Here is a 16,543-nt window from a genome sequence, read left to right as displayed (position 1 = left end):
ACAGCCACGACTTAGCCCCAGCCCCCTGCGGGACTCTCCCGGAGGCTCGCCACCCTCGGTCCGAGCGCCCCTCGAGCCTCAGCACCACGACTACCGATTGCCCCACAGCATCCCACCACCGGCGAGTGACGACATTCCCGCACTCCCAACGCGGTACACAGCACCCCTCCACCACACCCGCCTCCCGCGATAGAACTACCAAACCTCGCGATACTTCCTGCTCCGAGCCTTTCACCGCCGGCTTCTTTAAGAAGGAAGTCCCGCCGCACCACTCCTCTCGCGATAACTCGCTCCCTTCAGTAGGCTGCCGTCGTACCTATGGCTGGGGGCGGTGGGGGCTCGCTCCGGTGACGGGTACCGGACTGTGCCCACATCCCGGCAGGGCGAGAGAGGCAGTGAGGCTGCCCGGCTCTTGTTGGAGTCGGCATGGGGGTGAGAGCCCTTCCCTTCCCTGGCATGGTGTGAGGTGCCTGCCGGGTGAGTGCTCTGCTCATGGGTTTCCTCAGCCCGTGCCCTCCGGTGTGGTGCCCAGCGAGGCGCTGTGGGCGCCCGGCCGGCCCGTGTTGCCCTCTTGCCGCCGTAGGCCGCTAGGGCGGCGGAACGGTAGGCCTAGGGTTTGCGCTCGCCCCCGGGTTGCCTCCGGCCAAGCAAGGGCTTTGCACGGCCAAAGGTTAAAGTGAGTGTTGGTGTCCCAGGTAAGCATCGTCGTGTGTTTTCCCAGAGTGATGTGCAGGCACTGCACGTGTGCAATGTGCAGGCACCTTTGCTCAGGTGAAAAATGAAAGCAGGTGTGGTAGTTAGAAGGTGCTTCCCTGTACGGCGTGCCCGTGGGAGTGGGCAGTGCCCAGGGCACACGTCTCGGTGCTGTGGTGCTGTGAGGCCTCGCTAACGACAGAGCTGAGGTGCTGGAGTGTGCCCGTGTATATGTTTTAGAAATAGTAAGGGAAAAATGCTCTTAAAATTGGGTCTGTTACCAGCAGCATACATTTCGAGTTGGGTTCTTGTGACAAGTGGAAATGTGGTTGTGTGGTCTCATGACATCCTGCTTTGACATCTTTTGGAGGAGAACATTTTTGAGTTTTTTTAGACTGTTTATGAACTTCATAGTTAAGCTTTACAATTGAAGGATGGCAGTGCTTTTGCTTTATGGTATCCTTGAATTTTGCTTTGTCTGTACTGGAGTGTACAAAACTCCGTTTGTGATCTACATTCAGTGATCAGTCCTCAAAAATTAGAAAGCAGTCATAACAGTTTAACTTTTTTTTTGGGGGGGGGGAGGTGTTTGTTTGTTTTTTTGTTTTTGTGGAGGAGTAGTTGTTGAAAGGAGCTAGTGTGTAACAATAGGTTCATGAAGGGCAAGTCCTGCCTGACCAGCCTGGTCTCCTCCAACAAGGTGACCTACCTGGTTGAAGGGGGAAAGGCTGTAGACGTTTAATAAGGTCTGTTAAGACCTTTATTAAGGTCTGTTTGGACCTTATTAAAGCATTTGACACTGCCTCACACAGCGTTCTGGAGAAACTGGCTGCCCATGGGGTAAATATTGGACTTGATGATACTAAAGGTCATTTCCAGCCTAGCTGATTCTATGACTATGATTTAATACTCTTAGTAAATATATAATGGCACTTTTTTTTCAACAACGATGAGTAGAGGCTGACGTATTAAGTATTAACTTACTTTGTTGATGGTAAGTGTACTGTATCCATGTTAGAAAGCCATATCGGATGATTTTCTTAATTTTTAAATATAGTACCCTACAAATATAGTTTGGTTCATAACCCAAGAAATTAGTGAATCAGTCTGGTTAAAGTAGTAATTCTTGCTTTGTCTTGCACAGCATTATTTTCTGGAGTTTTGTAGCGATGGTGTCCTTAGTACCATTGCATTTATTTTCTTTCCCTTTTTCTTATTCTGCGCCTTGTTTCTCACAAGCTTCGGGATTTGGAACTCTAATTCTGACAAGTTATGTGCAACTTATTAAACTCAAGTAAATCTTTAGTTAAAGACAAAGGTGCTGTCATTTGAAATCCTGGTTTTAACTTGAGAGTCTTTACTGTCACATGTTGCTTCAGATATTACTGTAAAAGAAAGTAATTATGGAAATGCTGTCTTTTTTTAAACTTTGTTTTGCATATTTAACAGTGTGTTCTTTCATTTTTTCAGTATTGCTTCTTGTTTTTCAGAAATTGCTCGAAGACTTAGATGCTACTGAGAGAAGTTCATGTGTACGTTTTTTGTATTGATATGGGCATGTGTGATACACAGTACAGATGTCTTAAATTTTAAGAGATTGGATATGTATGATATGTTGAATATACTGTTTGTTCTTCACCCTTTGCCACAAAAAGATACGTTTGAGCTTCAAATCTCTGAGAAAAACATCAAGAATGGCCGAAGGTATGGGGTAGTTTATGTACTGGTTGCAGGGTGTGGGACTGAACTTCTCAAGTGAGGGTGATGGGAGGCATTATGAAAAAAATCTTCAAATAGTGTGTCTAATGGAAAGGTTGTAGTTATAGTCTTGTTAGTATAAGAACCAGGCCATCAGTTTAGGTTGTGGGATGCATGTTCCTAGCAGGCAAAAGCTTGACAGTGCTGAAGAGCATACTTGTAAAATTTGTAGTCATAAGATCCCAAATGCAAGGAATCTGCATGTGGTAAAGAGGAAATGGAGCTACTTGAAAGAGAGGAGTGCGTTGCGGTTTGCTGCATGCACAAGCTATACCTAGCCCAGGGTGTCTCTGTGGCTAAAAGAATACTTTAAGGCCAAAGAATTTTAGAGGAGAGATATTTCCTATTCTTGTTTTATTTTTACTATTTTATTTTTATTATTATCTGGATGTCAGCTTATGACCACTGCAGTGGTTTGTTTTCTTTAGCGTATACAATTTAATTAAGTTTTTTAAATGAGTAGTTATCACTGATCTCAGACATTGTAGAGAATAATCCTGTAAGTGTACACTTCCAGGAGTTCAGGAACTGGTGAGAAGAACCTGTCTTTCTCCATGAATTTTTTTGTACTGACACATGAAAATGGGGAAGGTGGAATTTCTTGCCTTCAGGACTTCCTGTTTTCTTTTTCTTCCCTCTGAAAAGTAGCTGGGTTGAGAAGCCCAGAAACAGTGGACTACCACTTGTCATAGGTATGAAGTACAAATACATGCTTTGATGTTAAGATTCTGTCTGACTTGCTGCTTTCCATAAAAAGCTTAGGTGCTGCTCACTGCTACTGATAATAACTTTCTCAGAAGTAGCAGGGCTTATTCCAACAAGTAGATAAGAAACAATAAAAATGCTAAAATGAATTATATGTCCCTTTCTTTGTTTTGGGGTGGCAGAGCTGGGGAAGGTTGGAAACTTTTCACAAATTTGGAAGTATGAGAATTCCTCAGTTCAGATTTGGAAAACTGTGTGCAACTGTTACTTACAAGGTCTTTCTCTTTTTACTATCAAGAGTGATGGCCTTGATTTTTCTGATAGAGGTATTTTGTTGGGTTTTTCAATGTGGATTATTTGAACTCTGATACACTGCTGTTCTTATCTTCCCTATTCTTTGTTGGAAGCATACGTTATAATTTAAAAAAATTGTCTTTGCGCATTAAATATAAAAATGAGATAGCTGAAAATGAAGCAGGTCAGTCATCAGTGTTGTTAATACTTGATATGCTGTATTATGGCTGTAGTGAGACCACTCAGAGGAGGGGATTTTAACAGTTCCAGACTTGACAGCTGTAGGCAGTTAGTTCACTGAGTAATTACCCACTTTGGTGAACAATATAGGCAAATGATACGCTATCGTATGCACTTAAAGTACACTTCTGTTGTTTCTAAACATAAGTTTGTTTGTTTGTTTTTACCTGTTCCAGACTGTGTTGTGAGAAAGATGATGTTTTTCTATGTGATTATAATCATGAAACAATCTACTAACACTGCAGTAGTAAATTCTGGTAGATCTCAAGTGTCTAATAGAGAAGGTTCCATAGTCTTTTAATTGGACAGTAAACCTACAGGCATCAGTGTATCAGTATTTACATATGTGAAGCCACTATGTAACAACTTAATGTATCAGAATTTTGCTTTTACATCAGATTTTTTTCATTCATGCTTCCGGATATTTGTAGCATAGCAGTGTTTCAGCAAACTATAATTTTATGTCTACCTAAGGATTTAGTTCTAAACAATAACAGCTATCCTGATTCTAATGCTACTTTCAATAAATTCTTTTTATCTTGTGGTATGCATTTTGTCAAACAAATTTATATCCAATGTTTTATTAATATGACATAATGAAATGCTTTGTAGGTCTGGCCAGTTTATCATTCTGTGTCTTTGTGGTTTTTTGTAGATAATTGGCATATTGAGGAGAAATGCCTTGCCCCTTGTCTTGAAGATGGGAAACTTCATGAAGGAACAATATCTTCTATTGAAAAGGACAAGAATGGAAAATCATTTGCTGTCGTATCATTCTCAGAGTCTGAAGAAAGGAAAATATTAATAACTAAACTTCATAGAGTCAAAGACAGAAGAGAACCCTGGAAAAGCTTAATATTTGATGATGGTGACCTGGAAAAGCCTTATTTTCCTGACCAGAATCTTCCATCTCCTGCAGTTGCTTTTAAATTATCTGACAATGGCGATTTTATTCCATATACAATTAACAGATACCTGCGTGATTATCAAAGAGAAGGAGTCCAATTTCTGTATGGACATTATGCTAATAAAAGGGGGTGTATTCTTGGAGATGATATGGGCCTTGGAAAGACAATACAGGTATTCTTTAAATTTTTTTGGCAATGTATTTTCTATGAGTTCTTAAAAATGACTTATTTAAGAAAAGCCATGTCAGTGAGCTTAACATCCCTTTGCTGTTGAGGAGTTGGAGGTGGCAGGATGTGACTGTCCAAGACAGCACTTGGAGTAAAGAGCCATTGCTGATTTAAGATTCACTCCTGACAAGCGTCAGAAATGAGCTGTGTCCCCTTTTGATGTAAGCATGAATAATTATGGTGGTTAAAATGTTAGTATTCATTTTATGTTGAATTTACCTGGAGGATTACCTGTACATCATGAAAGCAATCTGCACTGGAGTATGCTGAAAGAGCTTACAGCCCTTATCTGACCGCTCTTTCAGTATATTTTTTTCCTGAAAACAAATAATTCAGCTGTACTGGGAATGAATAGGAGTGGCCACATTTACTCCCATTTCTGGAAAAAAGTGCTTAGATGTTCTATGTTATTTCTATTACTCTTTTGGAACTACAACTTGGGTTCATGAAAAGACAAAGTACGGCAGGATTTTTCCATTATGCTTTGAATCAGTGTGGCCCAAATGATTTATTTATTTTACTAAAATTAGGGTGATTTTACATTTGAGAATTCCCTTTAATCTTTCCTGTTTTAAGCTAGCAGCTAGAATCCTATGGTGGCTAGCGTTTGTCCCCCTCTCTTTTCTCCCTCTGTGTGTCAAATGCAAGATCATTCCTTCATTGACAAATACAGGCTGTAACTTCTGTTGCCCTTCACCCTGCCATTTAGGATGATGGCAGACACTCTTCAGTGCAAAGAAGTATTATTCTGTAGCAAGCTTGACAAAAGGAGTGAGTAAATTAAACTGGCAAAACCTCTCTGGATAGAGCATTTAGAGGTCCATCATGAATTTGTGTAGCTGCTGATGATCTGTTGACACATTTATTGAAACTAAACTTTATCAGTTTACTTTGTGTTTTACTTAAGCTTGACCGTGTTTCTTGTCCATGGCAGTTTAAGAGCTCTGCACTTATGGAAGTTTGGTACTACTTAGAACTGCAAATAATCTGATTTCATGTAGCAGGAAGCATCTATATAAGACAGCCAACTGGGCAGGAGGAAATGAGTTGTCTTGCTTCCATCTCATGTATTTGTACCTCAGAGCTGATTCTGTAGTGACTTGGTCACATTTATCACACAGTGACAGTGTGTTCCTGTGTGGAATTCAGATCTTTTCTTTTTCTTTCTGGTTATTTCTTTTCCTCACAGTGTCAAGTTTTGAAATGTATCTTGTGTATTTCTTATAAAACACAGTATTTATGTTCAGGTTCAGTAGGGGAAAGCCCGTCCAGTGGATACGAAGTAAAAGAGGATTTCACTTAGTTAAAAAAGAAGTGTTAGTTAAACTTCAAGTAATGATTTAGTCTTACAGAAAACTTGTGTTTGTCAGTTGCATAAGCCTTATTGTTTCTGAATTATAGGATCATTTATGACATAAAGGGTGTTCTAGACAACTTTAGCATTTTAATATTCTTTGTACTTCTGAACTGATTTTTGCTTGTATTGTCCTGACTGTATGGCTCTTTAATTTCAAGCTGAAGTTGAGGTGGAGGCAAGTAGAATAATGTGATTGCACTAAGTTAGTTTCCTATCAAGGCCTTTAGGTTGCTTCGTGCTTTATCTGGACAAGCCAAAGCTTTCTCATCACAGTTGCCCTTTTATAGTCTTCTCTATTGTTAAATTTGTGATGCACAATTCTTCCAAAAATGGAGGATCTGGAAGACACATGGAGATTTTATGTTCAGTTGAATTTCATTCTTACTCTCAAAAGGATTAAAGAAAAAAAAAATAAAGTCAAACGTGCAAACTTGCAGTTCCTCTTAGGCTCAGTTTATATGAAATATTATGTATGCAAATGTTTGGTTTTCTTCTGTGTATCTCTTTCTCACCCTGTGGCCCCATATGTGATGGATTTCTTCTTTCTTTTGCTCATCAAGCCTTACTCTTCTTGGGTATTTTTCCTGGACTTCTGCACTCCTGTCTGGCTCTTTCTTCCCCGCCTTCTTTTCTTCCCCCTCTCATTAGGGGGAGAAAGCTCTGGAAATTTCCTCTCTTTTGGAAATCAACAGCTGATAGCTTTACTGCAGCCCTGCTATGAACAGCTGTGTAGCAGCTGCAGAAGGAAGGGGCTGGAGCTGACTGCTTAGAGTAAAGGGGGCCTGTTGAGTTTTCAAAAGAAGGGTACCCCTCTGATGATGCATCTGGTCCTTGCTGCTGCTTAGTGCCATGGATACCTTTTATCCCAAGTGGATTTAATTGGTATGCACATACTGGCCAATCTCTGTGCCTCCTTCCTGTTTTGGATTGCCATGGGAGCAGTTTGGAATAGCCTACACTGGGATGTTTGTTATTGCTGTGGTGTATAATAATGAATGTCTTATCATAATGAAAGGAAAATCACCTTGACTGGTTTGGGGCGGATAGGATAGGGAAGCCCAAACACAACAGGAAGAGCTGGTTTTGAAGTTAATGACAGGAATTGGAAGGAACGGAGTATACAGGAAACAACATACTAGTTAAAATTGTTAAATTAAGCTCTAGTTAAAACCTCTTGCTTTTTCAGAAGTATAGTGAGGAGTATACTTTTCCCTAAGAGTTACTAAGCAAGTATCTCTTCCTTCTGTTTTCTCTCTCTTTTTTTTTTTTTTTTTTTTTTTTTTAATTGATGCTGAGTCAAGTGTCATCCTGAAAACGGAAAACTGCAAGGCATACCTCAGTTTTAGCTTTTCCAAGTTCATTCATAGTCTCTTCTGTGCTTGGGGGAGTTTTCCACTGGAGGATGAAGGAGTAAAATAGAGCAGTTAATTGCTCTTATTGTGAATTCAGGATTCTCCAAGGGAAGGGGTTCCTATTTTAAAAATGAGATTGATTTAACACAAAACGCACAAACAAAATCCCAACTCCGCCCCAAACCGCTTTACAACATCCCATCCATGATTTTGTCCTAAATGTTTCGGGTTGTTTTTCTGTTTCCTGGGGTACTTTTTCAGTGGATATCACTCAATTTCTGTTTGCATTTTAGTACATAATCACTGAAAATTGTTTTCTTCCTCAAGGTTATTTCGTTTTTGGCTGCAGTGTTGCACAAAAAAGGAACACGTGAGGATATTGAAAATAATATGCCAGAATTTTTACTGAGGACAATGAAAAAGGAACCAAAGTGTAACCCCAAGAAGGTACAGCTTTTAGTGATACAGGCTTAAGGATTTTGGTAAAAGGCAATACTTTGATTTTTTTTCATTTTTTTTGCTTGCTTTAGGAGTTTATGCATATTTATTTTTAAAATTCAGCTAATTTGGCGGATTAAGGTCTCATGGTCTTAGCAGTGTTAGGGAAGCCTTCAGTTTTCTGGACTGTCATAGTGCGTTACTTAACTGTTATTGTCTAATCTGGTAAAACTGTTGATCAGCACTAACACAAAACATTTGGAAATACCTGTATGAGATTTGTGGCTAGAGTAATTTGAAAAGCCCATGTCAGTGAATAGAAAACTACAATTTTGTGCAATTGTGTTTCTCAAGTAAGAAAAGCGTGTGCACCTGTATTAACAGGATATATAAATAAAGTGAAATGTATATATTTGGAAAACTTACTGTTAATATTCTTGTGACTGCACGTTTTCTTGAATGACTGTCATAATTTCTGGAGTCAGAACTGTATCTTTATTAGCTCTAATCAAACACATTTAAAAGCTCTGTGTGAATGAGAGAAAACTGAAGATCGTTTTAATATTTTTAATTTTACCCAGCATAGGACTTAAGCAATTTCTGGTTTTGAGTGCTGTTTTTATCATATTGAAAAAATTGGAATATTTGGCAGTGCTGTTCATATGACTATGGCTCTCTGAGGAATGGGTACAGGTTTCTCAGGACATACAGGCAGAGAGGAAAAAGTGAAGGGGTAGCACTTCATGTAAAAGAAGAAAAACAACCAAACAAAAACAAACTCGGAACACTTCTGACTGGTAATAAGAGTTTCACTTTGAGGCCAATTAAGTACTGGAAGAGGTTACAGAGGGAGGTTGTTAGACCACTCCTATCCCTACGGGGTTTTGAAGACCTGAACTGGGAGAGCCCTTAATACCTGTTCTTAATTTAGTGTTACCCCTGCTTTGAGCAGAAGGTTAAGACTAGAAACTGAGAGCACTTCCCACCCCACTGATTTTATTATTCTATGATATTAAATCAGTTGTATGATCTGTCTTACATTTTTAAACCCTTTTCAGGTCTTTCTGTTTTGAAGTTACATGATGATTTGTGGATTGGAGGAAGCTGCTTACCCTCTTCATCCTTTTGTTTTCTCCATCTGTAAAACACTTTATGGTATACAGATGCTATAGCAAAGCAAAGCGGTGGTATCTCATGTCTTATTGCAGTTTTTAGAGTGTAATTTGAGTAATCAACACTACTTTGTGGTGGTTTTTTAGTATTACAGTACATTTGTGTTATTGACATACAGTACTTCTGTAGTATTCACATACTGTGAGTAAACTGATTACTTTTGAATTTGTAGTGATTCTTCAGGTATTTTCTGTATATACTTTAAAGTGACAGAATTAGACATGTTGTTCAAAATGTTGAAATCAGTAAAATAGATATCATGCTTTTGCTTTCTGTTATTGAGGAAGAAGTGCAGTTTTTCCAGTAATACTATAATATCTATTTGTTTTCAGACTTTCCTCATAGTGGCCCCTCTTTCAGTGCTTTACAACTGGAAGGATGAGTTAGACACATGGGGGTACTTTAAGGTCTGTGTCTTACACGGCAGTAAAAAAGATGATGACTTCAGTCGCATCAAGCAAGGGAAATGTGAAGTTGCCCTTACAACGTATGAGGTACTTCGCCTGTATTTGGATGAATTTAACAGGTAAATGATTTTAATATATTTTTCTACACACAAAATTTTAACTATATGGTTTTGCATTGTTCTTTGCAAGTACTTATTCTTCCTGTGTGATATATATACTGTTAAATTCAGTGCCTCTCTGTGCTGAAGAGGAAAATCTCATTTAACTGTCTTTGCAGAGTTCACCCTGTTATCTTTGTTATGGGATGCTTGGGAGAAGTAACTAGTTGAATAGTTTTCATAAAGGTAGTCTTCACCATTCATGAAGTTTCTCTAAAAGACGTAGGAATCGCTTGTCTGAAAACAGGCGGTAGCTAAAAGATAGGCAGAAGATATTTTCTATCTTTCAGTGTAAGGAAAAAATCTGGAATTTTTAGCAAATGCTCAAAAGGTGCATTTTCCTTATTATTTCCATTTTTCACCATCTTCAGGAAATTCCCGAGTCCAAAAAAACTTGAGATAAAAGATACATATTTGTGTGTGTATAGTTTTAAATACCTGGTGGACTTAGCAGAATCAAGGTCTTTCTGACAGCGGATGTATTAGACCTACTACTTTATTTGCTCAATGGCTGTCAGCATTTTCAAACTAGGAGTTTTGCCTTTCCTTTGGCTATATTCAGGAAATAGGTATATATGCAGAGCAGATCTGACTGACTGCTTGCAAATACCTTGTTCAGCATACAGATTTACCTGTACTCTGATTCTACATAGCATGTAACTGGGTGAGCCTATGACCTTGATGCTGGGAGAGGTTATGTGTCTTGCTTAACTAGAATGATGGATTGGTCTCAACTGGTCTTAAGCATTGTGGAGAAGAGTACATGGGATCAGTTATGCATGTACATCCACATAGTGAGATGTTAAGTTGAAGGAGCTAGTATATGATAGTTTGTTGGACCCTCTTCAGAAACTCCCAATTTTTAGCAGATCTTAGGAACATAAGGAACTTAGATATGAAGGAGTGTATTTAACAGGCATCAAGAATGCCACAAATTGGCCTTCAGATTAATGAACTATATGCAGCCTGTTTAGGAGAGAGGTTTCTTCCTAAGCATGTCTGTTTCAGCTTTTTGCAGTCTGAAGTATCATTGAAGTGGATATGATTTTGTCATGAAACATGCATTCATATATATAAAGCAGTCTCATACAGTTAATAAATCTCTTGCTATATACTGGATAACTTAAATTAATATCACAGGATACATACAGGTCATTCTGTCTCCAAGTTCTATGCTTGAAATTGGCTGCAAAATACCTTTCAGTTCTTGCTTCTAGATAGGTTTCTCCTAGTCGCAAAATCATAAAATATTTAAACTCCTCTGCCATATTGATATCATACACGTACTAAAGAAGCTGAGTGATGTAGGACACCATGCAGATTGAAGTGCTTTCAGTCTACTTCTAGTTACACTGGATAGTTTTCATTAGGAAAATGAAGCACACCTGCATTAAGCATCTTTCAGTAGTTCATCTTCAGAGATTTATTTAATTTTTCTAGCTCTTACTTATGAGTGAAATTAGTGCTGGTGAGATATGCTGGATTGATTGCTCCAGGTTTTGAAAGCTGCTTTCTTCAGAGTAAACATTTGGTACATTTAGCATTAGTTCATTTAACATCTTTGTCGCTGACATGGACAGTGGGATTGAGTGCGCCCTCAGCAAGTTTGCCGATGACACCAAGCTGTGTGGTTCAGTTGATATGCTGGAGGGAAGGGATGCCATCTAGAGGGACCCTGACACGCTTGTGAGGTGGGCTGTGATGCCAACCTTATGAAGTTCAACCATGACAAGTGCAAGGTCCTACACCTGGGTCGGAGCAATGCCAGGCACAACTACAGGTTGGGCAAAGAAAAGATTCAGAGCAGCCCTGCGGAGAAGGACTTGGGAGTGCTGCTCGATGAGAAAATGAACATGAGCCGGCAGTGTGCGCTCGCAGCCCAGAAAGCCAACCGTATCCTGGGCTGCATCAAAAGGAGCGTGACCGCCAGGTCGAAGGAGGTGATCCTGCCCCTCTACTCTGCTCTTGTGAGACCTCACTTGGAGTATTGTGTGCAGTTCTGGTGTCCTCAACATAAAAAGGACATGGAACTGTTGGAACAAGTCCAGAGGAGGGCCACGAGGATGATCAGGGGACTGGAGCACCTCCCGTATGAAGACAGGCTGAGGAAGTTGGGGCTGTTCATTCTGGAGAAGAGAAGGCTGTGTGGAGACCTCATAGCAGCCTTGCAGTATCTGAAGGGGGCCTATAGGGATGCTGGGGAGGGACTCTTTGTCAGGGACTGTAGTGACAGGACAAGGGGTAGCGGGTTCAAACTTAAACAGGGGAAGTTTAGATTGGATATAAGGAAGAAGTTCTTTACTGTTAGGGTGATGAGCCACTGGAATGGGTTGCCCAAGGAAGCTGTGAATGCTCCATGCCTGGCAGTGTTCAAGGCCAGGTTGGACAGAGCCTTGGGTGAGATGGTTTAGTGTGAGGTGTCCCTGCCCATGGCAGGGGGTTGGAACTAGATGATCTTGAGGTCCTTTCCAACCCTAACTATTCTATGATTCTGTAATTCTATTCTATGATTCTATTTGGCTGTGTAGTTTAGCCATTATACTCAACTGTGGCAGCTGAATTTATTAAACAGACTATACAGAAACTGATTAGTGTAATGCAATCAAAAAGTAATGGTGTCTTATAATAATCACAGCTGCTTGTGTGGCTGACTTCATGTAGAATGATCGGATAAGCAGTTACAGTTAATACAATATTTTTTGTTGATCTACAGTGCAGAATGGTCTGCTGTGATAGTGGATGAAGCACATAGAATCAAGAATCCAAAGGCTCAAATAACTCAAACCATGAAGTCATTAAAATGCAGTGTTCGCATTGGTCTTACTGGAACCATTCTTCAGAATGATATGAAGGAACTTTGGTGTGTTATGGACTGGTAAATAAAGTATCCTTTTTTTATTTTTTTTTTCTAATGGGCAAACACCTGTATGTGTTAACCATGTGGTGGGGCTGGGAAGGAGATGGATGATATGGACCCATCTGTGTCAGAAAACCCAACAACAAGTCTTAATCCTCCCCCAAAACACCCAATGTTTTGTCAGAATTATGTTTTTCCAGTGTATCTGCGGAGGTGAGCTCCTGGTATGAGTTTTTCTGTTATTTAGTAGCTTTGGAGCTCCTCAGATCTGTCTTCTTTCTGGAATTTGAGAAGCAGTTAAAATGCTACCCATCCCCCTCCCACCTTCCATGTTTAGCTTTCTTTTCCAAGGACAGACTTTTCCCTCCTTCTTCTTCTGGCCTCCACAGGGTAGATGGAGAATCATTACGGAAGTTTGAACACTGTTATGCATTTGCTCTGTCCAGTATGTGCAGGTCATTCTGACTTATTTAGAAGATGAAAGTAGCGATATCTTATGTTTTCCAAAATACACAATTGCACATAATTGCAAAGCAGTAGTCTTGTCCAAGAAAATGGAGCAGGAGGGGTGGAACGAGCCCTAGATAGAAATTGAAATGTAAGAGACGTTCTGGAGATGCTCTACAGAGGAGAAACAGAGCAAACATACCTTAAATATAGGGATATACATAGTGAATTGAAATATGGGGAAGAAAATATTTTAACAGTAAGCTTCGTGTTGCATCCAGTCCATTAAAACAATTCTGATACTGTTAATAAATTGTTCCAATATGTAAGGCTGCCAGTGATTACCAAACCCTTTTTGCTGTTGGATATCTTCAGATTTTATTTGGTAAATTGTAATATCTGCATAATGTAATTCTAATAAAAAGAGTACAAAATGAGAACATGACTGCTTAGCTTCCAGTTCAGGCTCCAGAACAGTAATGGTCTGATAGTTTAGAGGTTCTGTATATTTGTGACTTCTGTTAGTCTGCTGAGCTTTTGTTTTTCTGAAGATAGGAACTGTTTTCTTAAGGGGAATCTCTTAATGTTTGAGGGTCACAGGAGGTAGATAAAAATATATACTACTTCCAGATTTGCCATTTTTTGAATCTGTATACACAATTTTTATTTATTTTTCTAAGATCTCTTGCTGTTGTCCAGAAACAATTCATTTTATGCTTTTAATTAGTGGAAAAAGGAAGACTGCCTTAGAGTAAACAAAATGCTGTTATTCTTTTGCATACACTCCACCTCCCACACCCTTTTGTTTTTTTTTTAGGGCTGTACCAGGACTTTTGGGTAGCAGGGTACACTTCAAGAGGAAATTTTCTGATCCAGTGGAGCATGGCCAGAGGCACACTGCAACTAAAAGAGAGCTAGCAACAGGTCGTAAGGCCATGGTGGAGCTAGCAAGAAAAATGTCTGGCTGGTTTCTGAGGCGAACCAAAGCACTTATCAGTGATCAGCTGCCAAAAAAGGAAGACAGAGTAAGAGTGCCTGCACATTTCAAATACAGTGTTAATGAATATATATCTTAGTTTTTGTTTTTTGTTGTGTTTTCTCTCTTTCATCATGCCTGTAGTAGTTTATGTTTCTGTCTTGGACTTACAAATTCAAGAATAATCCAGAGCCTTGCTAAAAATGCACATGCAGTAGTGTGCTTTGTTCACATAATTACTATGATTGCATGTTGAAATGGAGTTAATCAAGCATGAAAATGCTCAGCTAGACTTCTGACTAGTGATTTATGCATCTATTTTATGTGCACTTTTGTACTTACCAGTGCAAACCCAGTACAAGGTATGTAAATCTCTCGAAATTCTATGTAGGACTTCAGGATTTGCAGCTTAACACCTTGTGTGTGGAAGTCTATGTTTTTAGTTTTTTAATTTTTAATTCCTTCATTTTCGATCACTAAATAAAAGAAAGCCCTAAACCCTGGTTGTTGGTAGGTCTGGGATCCTGTTCATTATAATCATTATATGAAGTGATAATACTTTATGACTATAGCTGAGAGTTCTGATAAATTCTCATTGCACATACTTGTGCTTTTCTTCTAAGTAGAAAAATACATTAGTTTGCAGCCGGTTTTGTTTTCAAAATTTGGTATTTATTCTTCATCCTTAGCTTATAATAATGTCATCTAAACTGTCTTTGGAAGGAAAGATTAACACAAACATCAGTCAGTTGCATTTTCTAAATCTACAAGGTTTTATTCTTTTTATTCTCTTGTTAATCTGAGTATATGTTCAAGTTACTGCTTTATTATTATAGCTCAGCATGGTGCTGCTGCTGTGTGGGTAGCCTAGGTTAAGGAATGATCTTGGGATTTCTGTCTCCTGCTGCTAAGGCTAAAGATGTCATGGAGATGCCACCCATGGTCTCTAAGAAGACGGATAAGAGTTTTGGCCATAGCGCTGTATAGATCCTTGCCTTCTTATTACTTATTCTGTTTGCCCTGCCTGTGGTAGTGCCCTACAGCAGCTAGTGCCTAAAAAGAGGAAAGAAAGGGTAAATTAAGCAACTGGCAAAGCAGAAGGAAGTCCATAGTTACGGTTACATGTATATTTCTCTTACTTTTTCCACCTCTACAAAAGCCATACCGAAAGGTTTACAGAAACCTAGCAGCAGGTTCTTGTAGCTTGAAATTGATACTCTGTAGAATTCTGGGAGGTGATGAAAGAAGTATGCATACATTTTTGGCTACAATTTAATGCTGTTTTGATGTCAAGATCCACATTTTTTCAATTTGGTGGTAGAAGTAACTACTTGAGCAAATATAATCTTGTTTGCTACTTTGTCTTCTATGGTGTATGTTTTTTGATGCAGTGCTCTTTTGCTTTTCATTGCATGCTGCATGGAATTGTGTTTATTGGGGTTTCTCTTTGGCAGATGGTGTACTGTTCCCTAACCGAATTCCAGAAAGCAGTGTACCAGGCTGTGCTAGAGACAGAGGATGTGAGCTTGGTATTACGAGCAGGAGAGCCCTGCAGCTGCAGCAGCGGTCGTAAAAGAAAGAACTGTTGTTACAAAGTAAGAACTTCAACTGTTTGGATTTTAGAATGTAATCTTTCTGGCTTTCTCCAGAGACTCAGTGCTGGTGAAATGCTGATTGAAATGGCTGCATGCTCATAAGCCATCTGTTTGGGAAGTCCTGACTGGAAACAGGGGTGGGTGCATCAGGAGCATCATGGTGTTAGGCACTTCGGGATCACAGCAGAGCTGTTTTGCATGCCCCAAGCAGGTGTTTATGCCGTAAATTCTGGTTCTTTGTCTTAAGTCCACCTGTGATGTAGTTGATGTTGACGTGGGTATTGCATTGGCATGTTCAGGATGTGTCAGGCATACTGCTCCCGTGTGCCTCAGGCAGTCTGTGCAGAAGCTGTAAACCAGAGGCATTCTGGACCTAGCGGTTTGCTGGGCTTCGCATTACAGCTGTGGTTGGATTGTCTTTCTGTGCCAACAAACACGCGCTTTGCTTTGCGTCATTGAAAGGAGAACTCTGACAGTAGCCGTAGAGCACAAGCAGAACTTTGTTCAGTAGTACTAGCTTTGCAGATTTCTTCTGTCTTCCATGGACTTTAGCATTCAGTGAGTCCAGCTTTGGGTTTGTTTTGCCCATGTCACTCAGATTAAACACATCTTAAACATTTAGAAGCATATGCCTCGTACTTGCATCTCCCTGTTTTCCTTCTGGCCTGTTTCGATCCTCGTGTTGTGGGTGTGTTTGTTGTTTTTTGGTTGTTTTTTTTTTTTTTTTCAAAATTATGTAGCTTATTCAGTCTTCACATCATTCTTTTAAAAGTCTGCCAACCAGCCTGTTTAATATTTCATGGTTACAAGCATTAGTTCTTTGCAGACTTTTGTTTCTCATGATGTCTTAGGGAAATTAAAATGCTATTGAACTTGATTCACAAAGGGCAATAGGCAGGCCTGTGGATACTTAAGTGCTCTTAAGGACTGTCTTATTCCAAAGTTAACCATGAAATT

General features: G+C 39.6%; 1 protein-coding gene across 5 annotated transcripts in view; it reads left to right on the top strand.

Annotated features, from left to right (window-relative positions):
- Positions 1-323: 323 nt before the first annotated feature.
- The window catches only part of ERCC6L2 (ERCC excision repair 6 like 2), a 62,028-nt gene continuing 45,808 nt past the window's right edge, over positions 324-16,543 (top strand). For 2 of the 5 annotated variants that reach the window (XM_065661936.1, XM_065661942.1), the window contains exons 1-8: positions 324-695; positions 2,184-2,397; positions 4,346-4,770; positions 7,863-7,982; positions 9,479-9,672; positions 12,425-12,586; positions 13,833-14,040; positions 15,446-15,586. In XM_065661936.1, the coding sequence (XP_065518008.1) occupies positions 2,388-2,397; positions 4,346-4,770; positions 7,863-7,982; positions 9,479-9,672; positions 12,425-12,586; positions 13,833-14,040; positions 15,446-15,586 (1,260 nt within the window). In that variant the 5' untranslated portion in view covers positions 324-695; positions 2,184-2,387. Of the gene's footprint in view, positions 696-2,163; positions 2,398-4,345; positions 4,771-7,862; positions 7,983-9,478; positions 9,673-12,424; positions 12,587-13,832; positions 14,041-15,445; positions 15,587-16,543 lie in introns of all 5 variants that reach the window. The other 3 variants (XM_065661938.1, XM_065661940.1, XM_065661937.1) reach the window with 3 other exon arrangements.

This window comes from Lathamus discolor, chromosome Z, assembly GCF_037157495.1.
Source record: "Lathamus discolor isolate bLatDis1 chromosome Z, bLatDis1.hap1, whole genome shotgun sequence".
NCBI classification, from domain to species: domain Eukaryota; kingdom Metazoa; phylum Chordata; class Aves; order Psittaciformes; family Psittacidae; genus Lathamus; species Lathamus discolor.
Note: the sequence above shows the minus strand (reverse complement) of the source record. Positions and strands in the feature narration are given on the sequence as shown.